This window comes from Lepidochelys olivacea (genome assembly GCF_965140295.1).
Source record: "Lepidochelys olivacea isolate rLepOli2 genome assembly, chromosome: 3".
Classification (NCBI taxonomy): Eukaryota; Metazoa; Chordata; order Testudines; family Cheloniidae; genus Lepidochelys; species Lepidochelys olivacea.
In genome coordinates this window covers 208,518,669-208,543,533 of record NC_140413.1, presented here as the reverse complement: position 1 = coordinate 208,543,533, position 24,865 = coordinate 208,518,669, and the positions used below count along the sequence as shown (strand labels likewise).

The 24,865-nt window shown below is 46.7% G+C and overlaps 1 protein-coding gene across 1 annotated transcript in view; it reads left to right on the top strand.

Moving 5' to 3' along the window:
• ARHGEF33 (Rho guanine nucleotide exchange factor 33) overlaps positions 1-23,217 on the top strand; it is a gene marked incomplete at both ends in the record, with an annotated part of 37,930 nt that extends 14,713 nt beyond the window's left edge. The window contains 13 exons of the mRNA XM_084623839.1: positions 1,123-1,287; positions 2,810-2,931; positions 5,001-5,143; positions 6,115-6,174; positions 7,133-7,357; positions 9,660-9,789; positions 11,968-12,100; positions 13,430-13,513; positions 14,693-14,776; positions 16,554-16,702; positions 17,450-17,614; positions 19,993-20,731; positions 23,080-23,217. Of these exons, the coding sequence (XP_084479965.1) occupies positions 1,123-1,287; positions 2,810-2,931; positions 5,001-5,143; positions 6,115-6,174; positions 7,133-7,357; positions 9,660-9,789; positions 11,968-12,100; positions 13,430-13,513; positions 14,693-14,776; positions 16,554-16,702; positions 17,450-17,614; positions 19,993-20,731; positions 23,080-23,217 (2,337 nt within the window). The remainder of the gene's footprint in view (positions 1-1,122; positions 1,288-2,809; positions 2,932-5,000; positions 5,144-6,114; positions 6,175-7,132; positions 7,358-9,659; positions 9,790-11,967; positions 12,101-13,429; positions 13,514-14,692; positions 14,777-16,553; positions 16,703-17,449; positions 17,615-19,992; positions 20,732-23,079) is intronic.
• Between the last annotated feature and the right edge of the window lie 1,648 nt (positions 23,218-24,865).

The window sequence follows — 24,865 nt, the reverse complement described above, 5'->3', positions numbered from 1 at the left end:
AGTGAACCTTTGAAATGGATTCTGCTGAAGATTAGCCTTCAAAGCAAAGTTTATGCAAACAGTAAAGAAAATGACATGGAGTCTGATGATGAAAAAGGATCCATGTTCTTTCTTCCCACCTGGGTTTGTTGAAATGCAAATTTGCTTTGTCCCCTGCCATTTCCTTCCTCTGCTGTCTCAAGGACCCTATTTACTACTTTTATGGAAACTGAGGTAAACACACATTCCTTTGTTTAGAACAGGAATATTTAACAGCCGTTGCTTAGGCAGGGCTGTGTGGTTTTGGACACGTGCTAATAACATCATAAAGGGGGATTTCATAACTTTACATATAACGTTGCTACAGACATTTCATCATGATATTATTGACCAGAGAGTTATTAGTTTTCAAATGATACTTCGCAAGGCATATTTTGTACAAAGATTATTACAATGGTGTGTAGGGTGTGAATTCAGGGGTGCTTTCAGTCACTCTCCCCCAATGGGGCCAGGAGCTGTAGGTACTACTGCATTACAACCCGCAGTCAGAGTGTGTGCCAGGAGCTCCCACTGGGACAGGACAGGTGCTCCCCACTTCTCCCACAGAGGGAGAAGGCATGACTGACCCTCAAAGAGCAAGGGAAACTCTCCATTTTAGAAATCAGCGTAAAGCCTACCTGAGGAGAGTTGGTGTCTTGTGATCTGAGGAGAGTCTTGCTCAAGAATGGTTTAATTTGCTGACTGCTTGCTAACTTTTGACTGTTTTGTTATGCAAATATGTTAGGTGTCATTTACGGTCCTTAATATCCAGGCCACCTTCCCCCTCAGACTAACTTTTCCCTTCTCTCAGAGGTGAACAGACTGTAGTTTGAGAAGGAATTGAACCTGAGAAATTCTGGATGTAAAGGTATGAGCTACTACTGCCTGAGCGAAATGATTGAGGTCTATTAGCCAAGTCAAGTCACAGGCTCATCAACCCCTATGGCCCAGGCACCTTTAGATGAGGACAGAGCACCTCAATGAATGGGTTCCATAAGCCCTTGTGTCCTCACGCCAAATTGAGGTTCTGATGAACTTAACGGACACTGCTCCTAATAGCACGTTAGGAGGGCTTGGATTCACATTGTTTCTGGTTCCTTTTAGTTGCAGGCACTGGCCTCTGAACTAAAAACTGGTTTCACTGAAGCAATGCAGGAACTTTCAAGAATTCAGCATGGAGAGTATGCTCTGGAGGAGAAGGTTAAGAGCTGCCACTGCACAATGGAAGAGAAAGTGGCAGAGATGAAGAATTCGCTGAACTCTTTCAAGGTAGGAGCTATTCCCACCTGTTACATTCTTCAGACACCTGTTACATTCAATGGATACTCACAGAGGTCTTTGATAAAAACGTAAGTGTCCTTGCTAGAAGACTACAATGTAACATGACTTTATTTATTAGAATTGAGAACACCACCATGCAAGAACCCCAAAACAAAGAGAGACTAAGCAGGCTGCTCCCTACCACAGAGAGGACAACTCAACCCACTTTGGCTGTCTGGCTGCAGACTGATTGTTGCCAGTCTCAGATTTCACACATCCCTACAAAACCCCCTAGCCTGCAAGCAAGACTAGGAAAACCCCCTGTCATTTATAATGCAAGCCTACAATTTTAACACAGTTTTAAAATATGCCACAACACCCTTGCCTGTTCTGAACAGCATAAAAGAACATGCAGCTACAGGCCAAGCCCAGAAATGAGTTAAACTAAAACAAACAGAGAAAATGAACTACTTGGAACCCATATTCTGGGTGAGGCTACTTATCACATTGGATTAATGAACTAGCTGGACTTAGCTGTAGAGACCCAAAGCCAGTCCCGTCATATCATAGGTCACAAGTGAAAATGAGTCTTGATGACGTGTATACATATGTCCCTCATCATAGAACTCCTACACAGCCAGTGCCCGGGGTGCCCAGGTCTGGGAGAGCAGGGGTTTTGTAGGTCATCGCTGAAGGGCATTGCTATAGAGTCATACTGAAGCTTGAACAGAGCCTCTCTGGTTTCATGAGTGGGAGACCGAACATGTAGATAAATGAACTCAGTTAAAACCCTCTAAGGGTGGGCTAAAGTCATTCAGAAAGTTGGGCTCAGTTGATTTCAGTGGGAGAGAAACACCTGAGCAACACAAACTCCAGCCTTGGGGCAGATCCTGGCCCCCATTTTAGAAGCTTTGCGCCTCTCTGGGAGTGCACAGCAGGGGGAGAGATGGCTTAACCTCTTGGTGATGGATTCTCCCAGCTCTGCAGCACCACCCCTAGCTCCTCCCACCCACCCATATGAAGTTATATGGGAAAAAGGTTAAATGGATAATTTAAAAATAAAAAAAGCAAACTAAGGTCCCAATCCTGCAAATACTTACATGTGAGTGTCCCCATTGTGGGATGAGGGCCACAAGAAGGCGACTACCAGCTGCTCTCTGTGTCTCTCATCCAAAGGCCCTTAAAGACATTGGGAGTCATTCCATGGACTTTAATGGTCTTTGAATGAGGCCCTTTGACTCTGTCTCTCTCTGCCTCACAAAAGCTTCCTTTCTCATGCTGGTTAAGGTGCCCAAACATACTCCAGTAACTGCGGTTATGGCAGAGATTTCCAATACATGGGATAAGTTACATGCTGTTACTGCAAGAGAATAATACCATATGACCAATGGTTTCTTTATTCCAATAATTTCTAATCAATGTGGACTGTACTCATGAGCACAGTATCATTCCAGGCATGCATTTCATCACTACCAGGGAGCATTAGTATCTAAATTCTCTAAGTGATGTTTGAATTTATTCTGGGTTTTAGGAGGAGCTCAGTGATGCCAAGTCGAAGATTGAAGTGATCAGTTCCAAGCAAGAGGAAATGCAACAGAAAATTGAACAGCTGCAACAAGAGAAACGTAGGGAATCCCGGAAAGTGAAAACTAAGTAAGGAACTAAACCCAGAGTGTCCTGAAGTGCTCATTGTTAATTAGCAGTGGCCTCCATTAATGTAGATTAGCTTCATTTCTTCATGTCTGGAGACAGCCGTAATCCCTGTAGAGTAGAGAAGATGTTGGCCTTTAGAGGCACATCAAGCATTTCAGATGAGACTACGTATCCAACACACCAGAGAAATGATTAACAGCTTTAATGTCCTCATTGTTGATCCAAGAGAGTTAGTGAAAAGTGACTTGAGTAACTTCAAGGTAAACCTCAACTAAGGTTTTACTGAAAAATGTAGAACTGTTTAAAAATGTAGGGTAAGCTTTTCAAAAGTGACTTCCAATGGAACTTGTGCTCCTAAAGCAATGGGGTACCATATTATGCAGTCCCATTTGGAAGCCAATGGCATATAGTATCATGCAATCCCACTGGAAGCCAATGGCATACAGTATTATACAATCCCTCTAAAGTCAATGGCAACTATGCTCCTAAGTCACTTAGCCTCTTTTGAAAATCCCACGGGCAGTATTACAAAAGACAGACCCTTAGGAGTATTGCAGACAATAACAGTGCGTGTACTGCTACTTACCCGGTATCCTGCCACCATGCAGCTTCCCCTGCCAGGCAAAGCATCCCAAGTACATGTGACTCAAGCAGTGCATGTGGGCACTGTGCCAGCATCTCTGTGACGAGGTGGCTGAGGTGGCAGTTGACCTGCACATTGACAGAACGGGACGCTTGATGGTCCCCTCACTCCCTAAGCTGGCTGCCACGGGGGTAACCCATAGGCAGTCTGTAGCACCGGGGACAACTTGCTGCTGGTGGTGTCTGTTGGGGGCATCCTGTGGTTATAGTTACTAGCCCTCCTGCTAACGGCACTCAGAAGCTGCTGTATGCTGGTGGTAGCAGCAGACTGAGACCCATCCAGGGATGAGAACCCTAACGGAGGTTAGCCACATCACTTAATGCACAACCTGAAGGTGCTCGGATGCTATAGTGGAAAGTGTGGTACGAGAACCTCTGTAGGACAGAATAGGAAAGGTCTGTTGGAACCCTTAGTCAGTGGAGATTGTAGCCTGCCAGGTACACAGCATTTCCTGTGTGAAATTCTCCTTATCCATTGCAACTCCTTGCAGGGGTTCTGAATAGCTTGGGTCTCTCGCGTGGACCATTGCACACCATGCACTTGTTCCACAGCAAAGCGAGCCCATGGCGCATGCATCCTGTTTTGGGGGAGTGTCTCTGCATTCATCATCCGCTTCCTCCTCCCTTTCCCCTCTTGGGTGAGCTGCCCAATGGCCAAAGAGAGAGCCGGGGGCATGTTGCTGATGCAATACCAAAAGCCCAGAGTGCTGCCACGTGACTGCCTGCCGATTTTCAAAACAGCTGCTCTGATCGGGGGTGGGGAGGGATAGCTCAGTGGTTTGAGCATTGGCCTGCTAAACCCAGGGTTGTGAGTTCAATCTTTGAGGGGGCCATTTGGGATCTGGGGCAAAAATTGGGGATTGGTCCTGCTTTGAGCAGGGGGTTGGACTAGATGACCTCCTAAAGTCCCTCCCAACCCTGGTATTCTATGATAAGGCAATGCAAAGCAGCTAGTGTTAGCTGCTCCCTGGCTCATGCAGTTACAGCTGCAATTCTGATGTGAATTGTGTGTGCCCCAAAGCCCAATTGTGCTTAGACCACCCGGGGGGCTCCTTTTACAGGCCACACTAATAACATCCCCTTGGTGACTCTCAATGATTTTCTAGGCGTTGGACACATCCCAACACCTAACTCCTTTTGTGCATCCAGGCCTTAGTTACTTGGCTAAATATCTAAGAAGAATGTATCTGGCATGACACTGTCCTGCAGCCAGGAGAAGGTGCTCCCAGAGTCATGTTAGTGAACTGTATCCAATGCAACTTCCTCATGTCATGCAAGCCCAGGTGTTGGGCCTGGAGTGCCTCCTGAGTTGTCTTGGGTTTGTATGAGCGCTCATATTTGTATTGAAGTTTGTCAAGATTGCAGTTTAAGCTGAGCGTTTGCTCTGTGGTATTGTGCTTTCCAGTTGCCTCTCTTTATTTTCACAGAAGAACACAAAAGGATGAACACGGGTCACAAACAGTGCCTACACCTCTACAAGGCAGTCCGTTCCGATCGATAAATCTCCCGGAACCTGTCCTGATTAATGAAGATCTTACAAGTCTTTTGCACCATGCAACCTATGAGAGAGGTATGAGTGAGGGAGAATGAAGCAAGGGTTCCTTCCCTTTCCTCTAAAAAATACTCCCCATAGTAAGCTTTCAAAGGATAAGGTGAGATGTACATTGCAGATATCAGTATTTGTCAGCATCTTTGTGTACACACACTAACATGGCTGGATTAGGGCAGGATATCCAGGCACAGGTCTGAGAGAGGTCTCGTGAAGTTTGGATGTATTCGGGGTGGAGAGCACAGCTAGTGTTTGGACTGGCCATGGGGAGAAGCTAGTTTGCATTGATAGGCCCCGGTGCTAGGAGAAGCATGCATACTTTGATAGCTGTTGAGAGTTCTTGGGCTGGATTAGACCTGGGTTTTATTTAGGCCCCGATTCAGAAAAGCATGTACGCACATGCTTAATTTTGAAGACGACAAGTACCAAAGAAATATTAAACAGTTCTGTTTTGCTATCAGAACCCGTTGCTTCCAGGGTCACCTTCTGTGGACCAAACTTCTGGGTTATATTCTCCTTATTAAAATTGGTAGTTAGGGAGAAAAAAATTCCCAAAGTTAACTGCTCAGAAAAATTCAAAATTAAAATTAAAATGTCAAAAAAATATTCAGCATAACGTTTCATCAAAGAGTTTGCTGTGTTTTCCATTCCTTTCTATTCCCAATAAATTGTTCTGTTTTCTTCATTCCCTCTGAAGCATCTGGCAACGGCCACTGTCAGAAGACAGGATACTGAGCTAGATGGACCCTTGGTCTGACCCAGTGTGGCCGTTCTTATGACCCAGCTGGTAAAGAAATCAAGAGTTTAAATGGATCTTTCTCAGGAGAAGACCTAAAAGAGGCATTCCACAGGCTAATATTAAAGAATTCAAAATCTAAACTTTCCTTTTTCATGGTTTGACTACACCTTTCAAGAAGAAACCTGCTACACAAACACCTGCTCATGTCTAGCTATATTAACATCTTACGTAGCTTTCCTTCATTCTTCCACAGCCTCTGATACCAGATCCATGGCAGCTGGAGAAGGAAATGTGAAAGTAGTGTCAGGCCCTGGTAGGTGAATATTTACCTTTTAAAACCTCCTCCAGGGTTCACCAACCAGCTTCTTTAGAGGAATCCTGACAAAATGGAATGGTAAATTTATATAATTATTTCCAGCTAATGCTGAGTTTTGCTCCGGAAAAACAAATACTTCAAAGTCAATTAGCGCAGTGGTTTAACTGAACTCCTGGTAGATTTGTGATAAAAGAATCTTTGCAAGAATGTGGTTTTCTTTTTCTGGTTTTTTGCAAGAACAGACCAAAATTTCCAGTGCAAATTTACCATAGTCACCAGAAGCATTTTACAATTCAGGATGTTTCTTTCACTTTGGTTCTCTTTAAAAAAAATCTGGGGAAATTAGCTACATTTTCTATTAGAATCCAATTAAAGGGATAGATAAGGCTGACAAGGACCTAGCAAGACAAGTCAGGCACATTGTGGAGAATCCACTAGTGACCCCTATATATTTAGAAACTTTCTTCCCGGTTTTCCACCCCTCCTATCTGTTCTTGTTTGCACTGTTACAATAGTGATTTCTTCACAGTGCTGTCTTTACTGTATTGGATGATTTTAGGAAGAGATTTTCAAAAGGGTGGCATCCATCTTGTGAGTGGAATTTGCACTTGCATTTTCACAGTGGCATTTGAATTGGTGGTGCAAATCTGAATATTTGAACCAGTACCTGATTGCTGGTGCAAACCAGTGCTCTGACTTGCAACTGCAAAGCATTCTTCAGACAACAAGAAGTCAGGTGTCATTTTTGCAAGTTCAAATTGCCCCTACAGGCAGGGGAACTTGGGCTTCATCCCTATGGAAAAGTATATCCACTGTAAAGTGTCTATTAGGGGTGCTGTACAGCATCCCTATCACTTTGAAAGGGACGTGCTTTGTAATTATTATTACATAGCAGTTTTTCATGCAGACTTTTTACAAAGATTGCAAAGTCCTGACAGTAGCTTGTGGTTTCTAGGTGGGAGCAGTGCAAATCCAGAGACAGAAGAAAGCCTCAAGCCTTCCCTGCCAGCTGACATTCAGCCAAAGGGTCACCCCACATCGACTGTGTGGAAGCAGCCAAAAGACAGTAAAGAGTGGGGTGATGAATATATTTCTAAGGAGCACTCAGACAGAGTGAAGGAAACAGGCCAAAGCAGATACACTTCAGTGGACAATGTCTTATGTGAAACTTCTTTCGCTGGTAAGACTAATAAAAGCAGCTGTGGCTAAAAAGCATGGAGGCTTTGGGATTCTAGAAGCCATCAGCACTAGTCTGGAATCAAATGAGTTAGCAATGGGACCTACGAGTAGTTTAAGTTGCAAGTTTGTTTTAGGTTTCAGAGGAGAGCTAGCTGAAATGCAGGATTTCCCATTTGCAAGAAATGTTGGCATTCCAAAATTTGAGTTAGGGAAACAAAACCAATTTTCTTCTAAATTTCCCATGAACCAGAAATGCCCCCCCCAAATTTCTTTTTAGAACCACCAGCAAAGGGTGTTGTCAGACATAAAATCTGCTCACCAGGACCCTGACAGCTGATGAGTGACACTAACATTAAACTGGTCCAATAGAAGATATTACCTCATCCACCTTATCTCATTGACATTCTTGTCCCTTTTATGCTGCTAATTGGGATTTGCCATGACAACAACGAAGTGGGTGACATTTTCAGCCGAAACTTTTTTTGGCAAAAAATTCAGATGTGGCAACACCATCACATCATGAGAATTCATGTCAGTTTGGTGGAACTGTTTCAGTCCATAGGAATTCCAAATTTTTCCAAAATTTGACATTTTCAAAACAAACCATTTCAGTGTTTTGGTTTGAAATGAATGTCAATTTAGAGACTTCCTTTAATTTTATTAAACAATGAAAAACGTTACAGAAAGACTTGATATTGAAACAAAATGTTTCAGGTTGAACAAAATGTTTTGTTTGACCCAAAAAGATTTTGTTTTTTTTTCAGAATTGCCAGCAAATCAAATAATCCATTTTTCGCACAACTCTACTTGTAACTGCCCCATCGATTGATAGCCCCTGAGAGAAGGATGCATGCAAAACCCTGCCTCGGTTTGGAGGGAGCTGCCTGAGTGCTATTCTGGGACCATGTGGCTCTCAGTCCTGTAGGAACAAGAATTGGAAAGGCTGTGCTGTGTTCCTGAGGGGCTCCAGACAGACTGATGCAGTTCTTTGTTGGTTAGATTACAGAGGGTGTATTTATCATGCCCTTTATAGATAAGGTTGCCTGACATTTCCATTATAAAGGTCCTTTTACAGTTGCACATAATTTTCCCTGGGACAGCCCATAGTTCACAGCAGGCCACACCTGCGGAGTCCTTTAAAAAGCAACAAAAAACCTTACCCTCCTTGTAGCCTTGCTCCTCAGTCCTTTATATCTTTGGCAATGGACAAACAAACTTTCTGTCCCTGGGATTGTTCCTTCTGCCTGGTCTCTCTCTGAGGTCACAGAGCATCTGTGGCAAAGTACAAAGAAGCAAATAGTTTTGCTTCTCCATCTCAGCTAGGAGAGACTATTCTTCCGCATCCCATTACCTCAAAGTCTCTGCCTCTTCTGCGGGAGGAAGCTGATTATATATGCTGTGTATCCTTCCCAGCATGCTTTGCTTCAGAGCCCTACAGTTCTTAGCAGGCCCAGGAGTACTGACTCCAACATTCCCTCGGGGCTGCAAGAATAGGCTTCAGTCTCAGGCCCTGAACAGCAGCAGATGTCTGGCTCTGCTTCCTCCCCGAAATCACTTCCGCTTTCTCAGTGGCTGTTTTTTCTTGCCACACCCCTAAATCCAGTGAATATGCTAGAGACTTCCCACATCAGTCTTAAAGAGCCAGTATACTCATTATACTCACTTTTGGGCTGGACTCTCCTCATTGGTGAATTGTTTTGAGTGGCAGTCACAAGGCAAGTCCAGGGAATAACTGCATTCCTTGGGGAAGCCAGGGGCTAATTCAGCCCCTGTGATATGTCAGAGTGGCCTCAGGGCTGCTTTAGCTTATGATGTAGAAGCCTCTTAGAGATAGAGGTGGCATAGACAGTTCTGAGTCAACTGTGGGTTCCTCCGCACCAAAGGAAATCCCAACTTCTCTGCTAGTGCAGCTCTAAGTGGTGCAAACAGGCGAAGGATCTGGCCCTGACTGTTCTCATTGGCACAGTGTATTTGATGTAAAGGGTAGTATAATTACTAGAGATGCAGCAATTTAGTAACAAATTTGATGTGAATTTTCTGTTTATGATTTCTAAAAAACCTGATCTTTCAGAAACTCTGGCGTTCAAGGGGAGACACACACTTGTTTTCAGTCTTCCTTTGTAAATAGACTGTGGTACTGATCCTGGGTGGAGCACTTTGCAGGATCAGGGCTAGCAGTTGATATTTGTGAGGAAAATTACATGAAAAGAGGAAGCTCCTTCAGTCTTTCCCTTTCAACTCTACAGTCAAACACAAGTGTGCAGCTTTTAACATGTTCTTTTAAATCAAACTTTTTGTTGAAGCCAAAAGGCAGAGCATTGCTTTGGAGCTGCTCGAATCCGAGAGGAAATATGTCATCAACCTGTCCCTGATCCTGAAGATCAAAGCCACGTTGCAAGGCTCAGACGTGAAGAGGAACACCAAAGAGAGAAGGTATTGTAACCGTCACACTGACTTTTATAAAAGGGCCTTTTCAACATTCAGAGTTTTTTCCCCAAAAAATTTTTTGGGAACTTTCTCTTAGCCACTTTGAAACCTTTAAGTGCCTAATATTTTTTATAGCCAGAAAGCTTTAGGTATTTAAAATTTTTAACCTGGGTAAAAGATTCTGCCTTTTCCTGTCTCTCTGCTTTCATCAATTCATAGATTCCAAGGCCAGAAGGGACAACTGTGATCATCTAGTCTGACCTCCTGTATAACACAGGCCATAGAACTTCCCCAAAATAATCCCTTGAGCAGATCTTTTAGAAAAACATCCCATCTTGATATGAAAATGGTCAGTGATGGAGAATCCAGCATGACTGTTGGTAAATTGTTCCAAGCATTAATTACCTTCCCTGTTAAAAAATTATGCCTTATTTCCAAACATTTCTTGCCTTCTCTAGTCCCTTCTCCATGCCCTTTGACTCACCTCATTTAATCTTCCCTCTCTGCCCATCCTGCTGTCCTCCCTCCTGTCTCCCCCTGCACCCACTATTTGAGACCTGAGAACAAAGCCCCCCAATCTCAGACTCTCAGTCCATACCTCTCCCTCCGCCACTGGAAGTTGGCTGGCTTTCACATTAACTATGGATCCAGTTACTGCTGTCCCATTATAGTTGAATATAAAATACATTATTCAGTATCATACATGGGTAAAGGGCATTTCCCCAGTCTGTCTCTTGTCATTCTTCTTTCCACCTCCTGTGTCTCATGTCTGTTTCCTCCCCATGTTTCTGGTTCTTCTTTTACCTTTTCCTCCTTTCAGGATCTCTGCATAGTCCTATGGCCACATGCTTCAAAACTATCTCTGCCCATGTCCTCGCTGTATATTAATAATATCATGATAAGCTTGGCATGGTTTCCATGTACATACTGCATTATAACCTTTAATGAGATGATCACATGCTTTTTATCATAAAATACAATATATCATATCTTCTCTCTCCCCACTCAGCCTTTGGAGCTAGTTGGTAATTTTCCATCAAAACAATTTTTGATGACAAATACTGTTTCTGCACAATTGAAATTTTCCATGGGAAAATTTAGATTTTGCTGAAATTTTTCAGTGTTCTGTCAGGTAAATCAAATTATATACAATATTTTGTTTTGGGTCAGATCATCCTGAATCTAAATATTTCAGTTTGTTGAATTAAATGGAAATGTTTAGTTTCAGGTCATTTTAAAACTAATCTGTGTCCCCCTGAGCTGCCACAGTGACTCATAGGAGTTGTAGTTCAGGTACCTCATGACCCCACTCTCCTCTATGGGCTCCCGAACCAGACTACATCTCCCACAATGCACCACAGTCTCTTCTCCAGTTAAATTCCTGAGATGTATTGTGAGAGTCCCTTGACATAGGTGCATTCTGGGAGACAGTCTGAGGAGGAAGCCCAGCCCATAGAAGAGATTGGAGGTATGAGGCATCCAAACTACAACTCCCATCACGCAGATTCAGTTTGGTTCAACAAACCAAAACCAAAATATTTTGATATTTCTAAACTGAAAGATTTTTTGAGGTTTCCATTCAGCAAAATATTTAAATATTTTGCATTTTCAGCCTGATTTGGGATGAAAACAGTTGTCAAAATATTGGAATTTCTCACAGGATGGAAGTTTTGATCAGTTCTTCTTATAAGGTACACCTTGTAAAGTGCACAGTGAATAAGGCAAGGTTTATGAGCCCCATCCTACTTCTATATGTGTTTTCAGGACTGGGGCCCAAGTCCTCTAACTCAAGCATGATAATGGCTTATGCTTTTATCTGTGTAGGTTCATGCCCTGCTGGGCAGAGTCGATTACACAAGGCAATGGAGAATTTGGCCCAGTGAGTGCAAAACCATGTGAACTGGAACCATAAAACACTAGATTCCAAGCTCTTTGGTGCAGGACTGCCTACAACTCTGTATTTGTACAGCGCCTAGCACAATGGGGCGTCATTGGTCCCAAGCCTCTACCATAATAACGATGATTAATAATACCTTATAAAGCAAACCCAGCAAATTTTAAATGGCTGGCCCATGAATGTGAGCAGAATCGGTGGGTTCCTAAAGCCTAGGAATCTGCTTCTTTTTCTAGATGAACTTCTATATTCTTCTCCATGCATCAATATCAGTTATCTTCCCTCTTTAGTTTTTTCCCCAGTTCTTTACGATACCTGGTCCAGCAGCATGTAGACTTACTTCACACACTGCAAGAGAGGGTGCTGAGTTGGCCACGTCCAGGAATCCTGGGAGACATATTCCTGAAGTTAACAAACGATGAGGTATGGTAGTGCTCATGACAGAATACACCCAACAAAGGCATCAGAATTGCTTTAGTTTAACGATGTATAATGGTGGATTTGGATCAAACAGAACTGCAGATTTCCCCCCCAAAATAATTAGGTGTCTGGCTGTATAACAAGTTTAAAAGAACTCTAGGGATAACAAGTCTACCTACCATACCACGTACTACATACCAGTTCAAGTCAAAAATGGTACAGCCATTATAGAATCATAGACATGCAGAACTGGAAGGGACCTCAAGAGGTCATCTAGTCCAGTGGTTCTCAAACTTTAGCAACCCGAGGATCCCCATTTTGATTTAAAAATTTCCAGGGACTCCCAAGCCACCCCTCTCAGCCCTTGCCTTGCCCCCTTCTCCGAGGCCCCGCCCCCGCTCACTCCATCCCTCACTCTCCCCCACCCTCATTCACTTTCAACAGGTTAGGGCAGGGGGTTGGGGTACAGGAGGGGGTGCGGGCTCTGGGAGGGAGTTTGGGTGCGGGAGGGGGTGTAGGTGGGGGTGCAGGCTCTGGCAGGGAGTTGGGTGCAGGAGGGCGTGTGGGCTCTGGGAGGGAGTTTGGGTGCGGGAGGGGGTGTAGGTGGGGGTGCAGGCTCTGGCAGGGAGTTGGGTGCAGGAGGGCGTGTGGGCTCTGGGAGGGAGTTTGGGTGCGGGAGGGGGGTGTAGGTGGGGGTGCAGGCTCTAGGAGGGAGTTTGGGTGCAGGGACACAGGACCAGGACTCACCTGCTGTGTGACTGAGCAAAACCTAAACCCTCATGGGCCTTTGCACTGGTAAATCTGTGGCAGTGCAATGTGGTTCCTCTGGAGGGGCCAACAGAGCAACGTCACGCAAAAAAAATTTAAAAATAAAATAAAAAGTCCACCGTGTGAACATGGTGCCTTGTGGTAACTGGGTCGGATGGTGCCAACCCGTTGTGGCTCCGGGTTTAGCGTCAGCCGGCCCCTAGGTCTTACCTACACTGCCACCAAGACTTTGCTCAGATCCTGACCACACCACAACACAGGATGACTAGCTAAAGAGTCTGCAGGAACTGGGTGAAGGCCCTGCACACATCCACTGGTGTAGCAGGGTTTGACTGTTGCAGCTTGACAGGCACCATGTTACAATCGTTTGGTCGTGACTGTTTCAGACTGGGTTACAAGTACATGAACGGATAATGGCCTAACTTAACCAAGCTGTGTGCTATCCCTCCCCATTCCTCTGCCCCCTTCTGTACACCTCGGAGCCAACAGTGAGCCTGGGGCTAACCCTGCAGAATTTCAAACCACTAACATTCCTTACTGAGCATTTATGGGTTTGTTCCTCAGAACAATTTTCTGGACTACTACATTGCTTACTTGAGGGACCTGCCGGAATGCGTCTCGCTGATCCACGTGGTGATTCTGAAGGAGGTACTCTTCTTCCGTGTTATTTCAGAGACTCATCCACCATGACACACAGTCATTAGTGGCAATATTGAAGACACAATCAGTACCCTCCCCCCACAGTGGAAAGTAGCAGTTTGACAAATCAAATATTAGTGTATTCCTGGAATTTCTGTAAGGAATCAGGTGGTTGAAATAGTACAGAGATATCAGTTAATCCTGAGCACAGGAAACATGGCATAGAGAACCCCAAGACACGCTTCTGAAATCAAGGAATCAAGGTCTGCGATTGTCTTTAGCCCCAAGAGCTACTGATGGCAGCCACTGACACCTTTCGGCATAACTGTGTCATTGCTAATTATACACTGGCTGCCTGAGAATGCCGGGAGAGTCTTGATTTTCTGTGAAATACCTGACCCTGTCCCTGGATTACCCCAGTCTGTGCCTCCAAACCATCCAATCTCTCTGTTTGCAAACTGACACCCCCACCCCGCCATCCTTGCCCCACTTCCCACAGCTGTTGGAACATAATATTTTCCAGGGTCTCTTCCTGCCACTTTTTTCCATCCCGCTAACCAAATTATTTCATTACCAAACACTGGTTTCTTGGATGATGGGCTTGTTGATCAGTTGGTTGTTCCGAGTTACCAAAGGCAGCTGTCTCATTCTTATGTCACCATGTATTTGAATGAAGTTACATCCAGAAGTTCAATTGGATCAATATCTGTAAAAAACCTCCCCCCGCCAGGAGATTCTCCCTTGCACCCCATCCAGACCACTGCCTGGGAGGGAATGTAGGAGAATGGATAAACCTTTCCACATGCCCTGGAGAAAGACCCTTTCCTGAGACCTCCTTGCTGCCAGCCTCTTTCCATTCATGCCAGGCGTCTAATGGCTCGTGTAGCTCAGTTGGATGTAAGTGCTGTGGTATCTCCCAGGGGAGAGGGGCGGTCTCTAAAGGCCAGATGCTGATATCCTTATTCATACAGAGTAGTGCCCTGCACCTTGAGGAGTTCCACAGAAATCAGTGGGCTCACAGTCCAGCCCTTAGCATAACATGATTGGGACTGTTGTCACCTCATCTCATAGTCATTCATCTGTCACTCCCTGTGAGTTGCTGTATGTACTGTACAGCATCATGTGAATACAAACTGCACTGGGAACTTACATGCCCTAGTGATGCTAAATCTACTTTCTCCAATTCAGGTGGAAGAAGAAATTAAGTCTGACCTCTACATGCTGTTCTTTCATATAGTCCAGCGTATCCCTGAATACCTTATTCAGTTACAGGTAGGACTAACGCATGAAGATTGCCTGGGTCTCCCTATTGGCCTGTGATGATGATAATTGGTATTAATGTTTACACTGCATGTCACTTCTCTCAGAGCTGGCCTTTGAGGCTTGCACAGCTGCAGCCACCCCGCGAAATCTCTGGGCCCTTGAAAGTGGAAGCCAGTGGAGACTGGTCTCTCGGAGTGATTTCTCGTGAGACTCTCTCATAATTGGCAGTTTCCTCAGGGTCAGGACAGCCTTTGCATCCCGGGAATGCCCTCTATTCTGAGAAACCCCAGATCCTCTCACAGCTGTGAGGGATGTGTGGGCTTCCAGTGACTGGGCTAGGACGGCTGGGAACTACTAGCCAACCATGTACAGCGGAGTCCGCTCCTTTGCTGAGTAGCCAGCATGGTCTCTAGCCACAGAGGTGGTGGCTTACTAGTGTGAGAGGCAGCATGGCCTAGCGGGACTGGCATGGACATGAAGGGCTCCTGTTGTCCAGGCCCAGCTCCGACATCAGCCCACACCTTGGCCATGGCTGGGTCATGGCTTGATCCCTCTAGCTGAGTTTCCCAATTTGGAAACAGTGCTAATCCGTCCCTGTGGAGTGGCGACGCTCTGGCTATGACTCAGTGCTTTTACAGGGGTGTTAGAGATGGGGAGGACCTGTGAAGGGGGGGTGGGAATGTAACCTGGGGTGTGGCTGTGAGAACATCAGTGAGAGGGAAGTGGAGCCATGAAGGAAGGAGCGGAGAGAGAATGCAAACAGGATGGGAGCAGCCTGCTGAGGGCTAGATGTGGGAGGAAACAGGGAGGGGATAAAGGAATGGCAGAAGAGGCTACCCAAGGAAGAGACTCACACATTGTTTAGGTTGGTGACCGCTGTTGAGGGGATGGGTAACCCTCTCCTTGCTGGCATCCCATTTCTCTGTAACAGGGACATACAAACTCTGAGGGGGCAGGGCTAGCAGCACACAAACAAGAATGACAAGTGCGGCAGAAACAGCTGGCTCTTGCAGCAAGGAAATTGGTTTGTTGGGGATGCAAAGGATCATCTTGCTGACGCTCCTCTAAATCCTCAGGCTAGCACTGTGCAGACTGGGGCGATCACAGCCAGGGTGGTGTGAGAACTGGGTCTTGGGCCTATCCCAGAAGGAAAGGCTGGCTCTGGCTTACCTGAAACAGTTCTGACCGCAAGGGAGAAAGGCAGCAGCAGTGCTATATAAAGGCCCAGGGAGCCTGGTTCATTTGTATGGTGGTTGCCCCTAGAGGTCCCAGCCCCATTGTCTTAGGCACCGTCCAAATGCCTACAACCCCCATCTCAAAGAGTTCACACAATGCATTTTCAGAGCCTCATGCAGTTGGTTGATTCTTAGTACTAACCCAAGTAACGTTGGCTCCTTTGCATGAAAAGAGCGAGGACATAGTCCAAATGGTCTGATGTGGCCATCGATCCACCAAGAATCGATTTAGCAGGTCTAGTGAAGACCTGCTAAATTGACCACAGATCGCTCTCCCGTCGACTCCGGTGTTCCACCGGAATGCGAAGTGTAAGATAAGTCGACGGGAGAGTTTCTCCTGTCGACCCAGCACGGTCGAGACACCACAATAAGTCGACCTAAGCTATGTCAACTCCAGCTACGTTATTCACATAGATGGAGTTGCGTAACTTAGGTCGACTTAATCCTGTAGTGTAGACGTGCCCTTAGTACTAATCCAAAGTCACGCTAGCGCCTTTGCATGAAAAGAGCGAGGACATCATCCAAACGGTCTGCTTCCCTTTGCACCCCAGAACATCCTGAAGTACACCGAGCAAGAGCACCCTGATTACTACCTGCTCCTGGTGTGTGTGCAGCGCTTCCGCGTTTTTATCTCGCACTACAGCCTGCTATTACAGTGCAACGAAGACCTGCTCATACAGAAACGGAAAAAGCTGAAGAAGTAAGTCTGGCACAAGACATGGCCCTGGACTCTCAGGGAGAAATGTTGGAGCAGGTGGAAGCAAAGGGCCGGATTCTCTGTTGGTATCCGTGGGCCCACTGCTCCAGTGCGGGCAAACTGTAACATTTCTACCAGCTGGGGATCTGGCTCCTGTGAGATCACAACATTTGTTGTCAAGTTTTGGATCAGATTTGGAGCAGCCACTTCCTGATGGTTCACAGAAAGAAAAGAAGTTCCTTTTATGTGTTCTAAATGTACTAGCCATTAATTTAAACAAATGACTTCTTGGTCTACCCTAGAAAAATGACCTGTTGCTGACAGCAGGGGGCAGACCTGGATTCAGCTGCAAGCATCCAGCAAATCAAGGTTAAGACTTGCTTTGAGCAGATTTTAGCCACTGCTTGCTGAAATAGCTTTGAATAGGCCCTGAAGACCTTACAGTCTCAATAGACGAGACAGAATTATTGTTCCAGCAGAAGGGGAACTGAAGCACAGTGGGTTAAGTAAGTTGCTTGATGTCCTGCAGGAAGTCTGTGGCTGAGCTGGGAATCAACCCTAGATCTCCCCAGTCCCACATGAGGGCTGTAACCACAAAGACGTCACCCTTCTCACAAATGAGGCTCTTACTGAAGCGATGAGCAAACTTGCCATGTGCCCTAAAAAATAACGGACTGTGCTGCTTCTACTGATCTCTTGCTCCTCTTCTGCCTGGTTCTGTTGACTGGTGATGAATTTCAATTCCCCTAGGTCGTCCCTCGTTAAGTTATACAAAGGTCTGGCTTCTCAGTGTGCCGATGCCAGCCAGGAGGGTTCTCAGACACCCAGCACATCAGCCATCCGAGACAGCGGGATCCACGCCGAAGAGGTGATGCAGCTGTTCCCTGCAGCCCCCTCTTCTAGCACAGCAGCCACGTAAGCCAATTGTCAGGCCGGTATCACTTCCCTCCCCACACAGCCCCAACAACTAGAAATAGCCAAGCATGTTGCTGCAGCATGGCCATCCTGGGGTGGGTCCTCCGTGCAGGGTAATAAAGCTCTCCATGCATTCTCAGGGGGAAGTACATTCTGGGGGCAGGTTTGAGTGGTGGGGAATACCTGGGGAAGGGAGAGGTACATGACTCCTGGAAAACAGCTTAGAAATTCTTGATGTAGGAGCAGAGGGATCGTAGTAGCCAATCAGAGTCAAGAGATTTGCATTATCCAAGTGGAGTTATAGCAAAATAACTCCATGATTATGCAAATGCCCGCACTCTGGTTGGCTAATAATGGCTGCCAGACTATCCAAAAAGATTAAAATATGCTACAGCTGAGGAAGAGCAGGCTAGGTCAGGAGAGGTGGTTATCGGAGGTGCACGCAAAGCAGTGGGGAAGCGCGCCATTTTTCTGTTGTAATCAGTGCTTGTTGAAAAATAGCAAGGACTTCCTAGAAGATCTGCTGTACCTCCAACAGAAGGAAGGGCATGAGGAAGAGTTTACTGGCTGAGGGTCTCTGGCCTGTTCTCTACAGGAGGTCAGATTGGATGATCAAAATGGTCCTGTCTCGACCTTAAAAATCCATTAAATATTTGGTGTAAAAAATACTGAAATGGTTTTCATCCCGCAGGTTGGGACAAGGAACCATTTTTTATTTATTTGAAGGTTTTTCTCAGATTTTTATATAACATTTTCAGTTTTTGAATGAAAAATGTCCACCACCTCTCATTTCAATACAGTTTTTTGGAAAGCTGGTCTGGGTTTCCGAGGCCAAAGATTCACTCATTAAGACCCAAGAGGGTGAGCAGGGCTGCCGTGCTAGCCTGTGCAGTCCAAATCTGCTAGGGATTCATTCCGATAGATTTTCCCGAAGCACAATAAGGCATTTTTCATTGTTGCAAAACCACAAATGGCATGAGAGAGTTTTGTGGCATTTCAGTAATCCATCGCCATTTGCTTAGCTGTGTGGTTTAAAAGCAAGTGAGTGCTATGATCCAGTGCATTGCAGTGACAGCCCACTTTGTCTGCCAAGGAACACTTCCACCTGCTTTGCAGTTCAGGTGGTTGGGGATTTGGGGCTGAATGTTCACAGGGAGTCAGGCTCCTGCCATCCACGGACTTTCATTTTACGAGCTAAAAACTAAGTGAAGAGCCTAACTCCTTTCTGAACTTTCAGCCCTTTTCCGCTGACCTTTTTTTCCCCATTGGAACATGCTGATTCGTCGGGTTTTGACACTTTTTTTGGACTCAACATTTGGTTTTGAAATGGTCCAGATGTATCATTTCAACATCTTCTCAGTGCGAAACCCCAGCTTTCCGGTTCCAAACAACATCAACACATTTTTAAACAGATTGAAATGAAACAACATTTGGAAATGATTGAAACCAAATATTTTGATTGACACAAACCCCCCTTTTATATATGTATGTATTTATTTATGGGGATTTTCCGTTTGCAAAAATTTTTGTCCCAGTTTTGGGCTGGGAAAATCTTTTTAAATCTCAATTTTTCTTGGGATGGGAAAAACCGTACGTACTTGGGTGGCTAGCCTGAGCCACTGCCTGTGTCGCCGCGGCCGCACGGCTATTTTTCGGTGCTGTCTCCCGTGGGTTAGCGCATGTACATCCACCGGAGCTGGGAATCACACTTTTTCCCATCCCTGCCTCCATGCTGGCAGGAGATGCTGACCAGATGTGACTGTGAGGCACCTTCTCCAAGAGGAGCGCACCCCTGAAACCCACAGGGGAAATCCCAACGTATTCAGCTGGAATTCTCCATGGGGGCCTCTGCCCAGCCCTCCAGCACACTAGGGGGAACCAGGGGCAGGGTCTTCCCCGAACCCTGGAAGGGAAAGAGAGAGAGGCAGGGTGAGGCATGGCCCCTGAGCTAGGGGAGAGTGACAAGAGATTGAACAAGAGTAGGACCTCCCCCTCTGCTCTCAGGAGAGGGGACAGGGGCTATCCTCCACCCACCCGCAGCTCCGCCTTTCTTTAGCTCTGAGTGCGAGTGGATGAGCGGCCTGTGCTCACAAAGTTACTGCACAGATACTGGAATGGCTCCTGCAGGCATGGCAGGGTTTACATCACTCTGGGGTCTAGTTGCACTGGGACACCCACATACAGTCACCAGCTGGTTCCTCCCTCCTGCCAGTCCAGGCCTGCTGCTTTCTGGCATTTGCTGCACCATACAGAATGCTTGCGACACCTGTATTGAATGGCACTTGAGTGACTCAGGTAGTGGCTGAACCAGGCTTGCCAAATGCATGTGCATCACAGTTCTTTCTGTATTTCCTCCCCCCGCTTCCTTCCTTTTTAAGGCATTTGATGCCACAGATGAAGAAGAACCAGCCTGCCATGATGGAGACTATCCAGACTGGGAAGCCATCGGACTGGGAAGTGGAGGCTAGAAAACACGAAAGGCCAGAGAATATCCTCGCTTCGTCTCAGTTCCCTGAGCAGGAGCTAAAGGCCATGTCCATCCCCTTGCAAGCGATCCCAGAGATGGAATATGAAACTCCCCCAGCCGATCCAATGGGAAATGCCGAGAGATCTGTCAGGACCTCAATGGAGCTGCTGCAGGATGCTAGAGGCTTTGCTCCAAACTATGAAGAGTTGGACTATGGGGGGGAAGTCTTCACCCTGCCAGGTCCCTACGAGGACGAGACCTTTCAAAACCTGGCTCTTTTTGAGAACTGCTCCCCGGCCTCCTCTGAATCCAGCCTAGATATCTGCTTTTTAAGGCCTGTTAGCTTTACGGTGGAACCAGACAGGACAGATCACTCATCACAGCCGCTGCCTAAAAGCAGCAGTGCTTACAAACAGGAGGTGTTTCACAGCAAAGGCAAGCAGCTGAGCAGGTCCCTGAAGGAGTTCCCCAGGAGCAGTGAGGGCATGAGCACTAGACTCTACAGCACCAGAAGCAGCAGCAGTAGCCAGTTGCAGCACAAGCAGGAGAGAAGCATGCAACCTCACCTGATCTCTGCATCATCTAGAAGCTCCCAAAGGAGCTACTTCCCCCCACCGAGAGGGCTGGGGGACAAACAGAGCTTTTTGGAAGTAAGGAGGCGAAAATAAAAAAGCAAAATTTTGCAGCAGGGTCAGAGAAACTTTTAAGGGAGAATTTTCCAAAATAGCTTCCAAATTTGCACATGCATAGCCTTCTCCTGCACAGATACATCAGGTGGTGAGAAGCAGAAGGGCACAATTTGCACCCAAATACCAGGCTGCAAGGGGGCAAATGCAGGTTTGGTGAATGCAATTTTGTGGGTGCAGGTTCAGAGACCACTTTTGAAAATTTGGCCCTTCTTGTGTGTCTAACTTGTTTCTCCCACCTGTCACTGAGACCCCACGATCCAGACTTTTCTCAGTGCTGGGCAGCCCCCTGCAGCAAGCACCTTACTGGAGGAAACAGGTTAACAATGGAGCACAGCCCTTTGAAATGAGGACTCAGACCCCTGTTGGCCTGCTGGTGGTGGGCAAAAGAGGCAGAGCCAAGAGCACCTGCATTAATTAAGACAAATGCCAGTAGGGCCCGATCCACAGCTGCTATAAATCCATGTGGCCCCACTGAAGCCAGTGGGCCCAGATCCTCAGCAGGTGTAAACCTTTTCAGCACCACTGAAGTCAGCCCAATTGCAGCAGCTGAGGATCTGGCCCACAGGCTCTAGCCCAACTGGCACCTGATTTCCGTCTCCAGAAGCAGTGCTAACCTGTGTCTGAACACGGACAGGGCTCCGCTGTGGTAATCCCGGCTTTGTACAAGCTTATACAAAAGTGACGGCTTAGAACAGGACACAGCACTAACCCTCACTGGCACAGGGTGAGGTAAATTCAGACCTGGGGGGGCACTTGTATCGCCCCCCCCTCGGAGGACATATTTGGTTGCACTGTCCCCTCTGAGAGGATCCTCCAGGGATGGGCACTGTTGGCCTGTGTGCAGAGCTGGGGAATGCCCGGAAGGGGATGGGGAGGAGCGAACAAGGAGAGCCCTGGAAACACTGAAGAGATCACACAGAAGCAAAGACAATGAAGATTAGAAAACGGTGGGGAGGAGGATGGAGAAGCGACTGAGGTAGGGCCAAATGCCTGGGGAACAGCCTGTGCAGAGTTGTTAATAATTACCCCTAGCTCTTATCTAGCACTTCTCATCAGTAGACTTAAAAGTGCTTCACCCAAGGAGGGTGGGATCCTTGTCCCCATTTTACAGACAGGGAAACTGAGGCACAGGGGGGTGACTTGACTTGCCCAAGGTCACCCAGCAGGCCAGTGGCAGAGCTGGAAATAGACCCCAGGTGGCCAGTCCAGTGCTTCATCCACTAGACCACACTGCTTAGTTAAGCAGGCATCAAAAGTCATGGAGGTCTCTGGGGTCACTGCCTGCCTAGCAATAAGGGGTGGGATCAGCAGAAATCAGCACTTAATGCTTGAGTATGGGAGGAACTTGACTAGGATAGCTATTGCAGAACAGCTCCCCGCTCTCATTCTGGAGTAGCTATAGCACTTTAAACTCACCCCCTTCCAGCACCACCTCCCCGTGCAGACCACCCTTTCGAGGAAGGGGCCCTGCAGCATCATTGCCTCAGCACCAATGGGAGGAGCTGGTGCAAAAGGGGACAAGTTCGGGGCAGTTGGGGCTCAGGGAGGAGTCCCTGACTGACACACTTATGGTACAGTCCCCGTGTCAGTGAGTGGTGACCTCACACTGTGCCCTGCGGGTGCGCATACACTGAGTGACCAAGCCAGCGGCACCATCCGCCCTCCCCCAGAGGCGCCCTCTGTCCAACACGGTGAGCCTGCCCGATGCAGGATCCACTGGTAGGGGGTACCACAGCCCTGCACCGCTTTGGCCCGTGGTTGGTGGAGGGATTCTGAATCCCTGCAGATGAAAAGGCGGAGTTGGTAACAGGGACATTGTTCAGCTTCCTGACATGGCTTAAAACAGTCGCTTTGTATAAGGGTTATTTTTGCCCCTCAATTATTCTTCCTCGGTTCTCCTGGCTTTACAGACCCCACATTAACTGCTGTGCAGAGGCATCACTACTGCAGAAGTCTGAGCGATGGAACAGTCTACCCACATAGACAAGTGCAGAGTGTAAATAAGGTTCAGATTTTTAACCGTGAGGGCTGTAGTAGTCTCCCTCACCGGCAGTTTTTAAATCAGATTGGATGCTTTGCTAATAGATATGCTGTAGTTCAAACAGGACTTAATGTAGGGAAGTTCTATGGCCTGTATTATACAGGAGTTAAAACTAGATGAGCACAATGGTCCTTTCTGTCCTTGGAATCTATGAATCTATGAAACCAGACTCCTCAACATGACCTGGCTGTCAGGTTCCTCCGTTTCCTCCACTGCAGAGAGAAGGGTGAGGTTGTAAATGCTGGTTAAACCATCTTTTCCATTTTAGGAGCTACATGCAGAAGACAACACCAGGTTCTGCCAGAAGGATGACAACGAGCAAACATCCTTCAGCGAGCACAACCCGCGGCAGGAACCCAAAGGGGGCTTCCGGAGCTCCTTCCGCAAGCTCTTCAAAAAGAAATGAGCAGCCCAGCAGGAGGTGGGCAGTGATCTAACTCCTCTAACTGCTACAGCTCTTCCCCTGAGCCCTGAGCTTGCAGACAGAAAACAATCCAGGGCTGCAACTTCCAGGTCCAGGGCCAACACAATAGAAAAAAGGGGGGAGTTTTCCATTGCTGACTCACAAAAGCAGCTTGCTCTCCCTAAAACAGTGGAGGGGTGCAAGGTGGATCGAAATGGAGATTGTTAGAGGTGGGGCAGATTTATTTGGTGACAATAGGAACCCACCGAGCCTTCACCCAAAACCTAAACTCAACTTTCCATCAGGTCCCACTCTCAATCATTTTTCTCTGCCCTGCCACGTTCCTTTGAGGCCCAAAAGTGGAAGTGCATGCGAGGGAGGCTGCACTTGTGGGTTTTCAGCCTGACTGGAAGCGGCAAGACCTTGGCTGAACAGGATTTCCAGCTTGGTGTTGGAGGGCTGAGAGGTTCTGATCAGCGTGGAGCTTCGGCTGGGACCCTGGCTTTCTGAACTTCACCATCCCTGGCAGTTCTGCTGCAACTTTCATTCTGCATGACTCCCTCTGATCTTTTCAATGCTGCAGGAACAGTAGCTCTTCCTGCCATATTCTTAGGATATATTATTTGTATTTTGGCAGCCCTTAGTGATCACGGCCCCATTATGCAAGGCACTCGGTCACATATGTAGTTTATAGGTCCCCTTTTATTTTCTTTTTGCTACTGAAAACTCAGCCTGGGGCCTGCGTCTCACTGTATGTCTGTGCAGCACTTGGCACAATGGGGCCGTGATCTTGGTTGAGGCTTCCAATGCTACCGTGGTTAATAATCGTGACTGTGTGAAAGCTCCGTACCTTCCCTGGCCTACGCAGTATCTTGTGAATTAACCTGGAATGCACCACCAGTTACAAGTGTTTCTTGAGGTGTGAGGACTCTTTCTTTTTTTTTTTTTGCCATAACAAAGCTATGATTTCCCCCCCTGCTCATGCCATGGCAAACCTTTAGCCTCAGAAATGATAGCTACACAGAAAGTTACCGTATATCCTTTAGTTAAAATGAAAAAAAGGAACAGAAGGAAATCTGTGCCCTTCCTGGATGCAATACGTACTGAGCTTTGGCAGCAAGGGCAGTTGTTTACGTAGGGCTGTAACTCTGGAAGCAGTTTATTTATGATGTGTGTTACTCTAGTGCCTCGGATGCCACCTGGGATTGGACCTTGTTGTGCGTGGTACTATACAGAGTAAGACAGAGCTCCCTGCCCCAACAAGCTTACAATCTAAATAGACAAGAGCAAGGAAAGGTGTAGAACACAAATAGAGCTCCCAAACCCCAGAACCATAAGGCTGCGTGGATCTCTTGCCATTTCCCTGGGTACTTACACTGGAGATGAGATTGACTAGTATATTGGAATCCTCCAATCAAAATTACAAACGGGGCCATGGACCTAAAAGGTGACCTGGCCCATTCCACTGTCACCTGGGGATTGGGCCCCACTGTATGGCTGGTGTGTTTGAAATGTGATACGGTTGAAATCTGGCTACAGAAAAAAAAAAAAAAGATGACCCCTCGGAGACAAACCTGTTGAGTTCTTCTCAGCTTTCCCTCTATTAGTAGAATAATAGTTTGATTTATTTGTAGTTCCATAGCACCTAGGA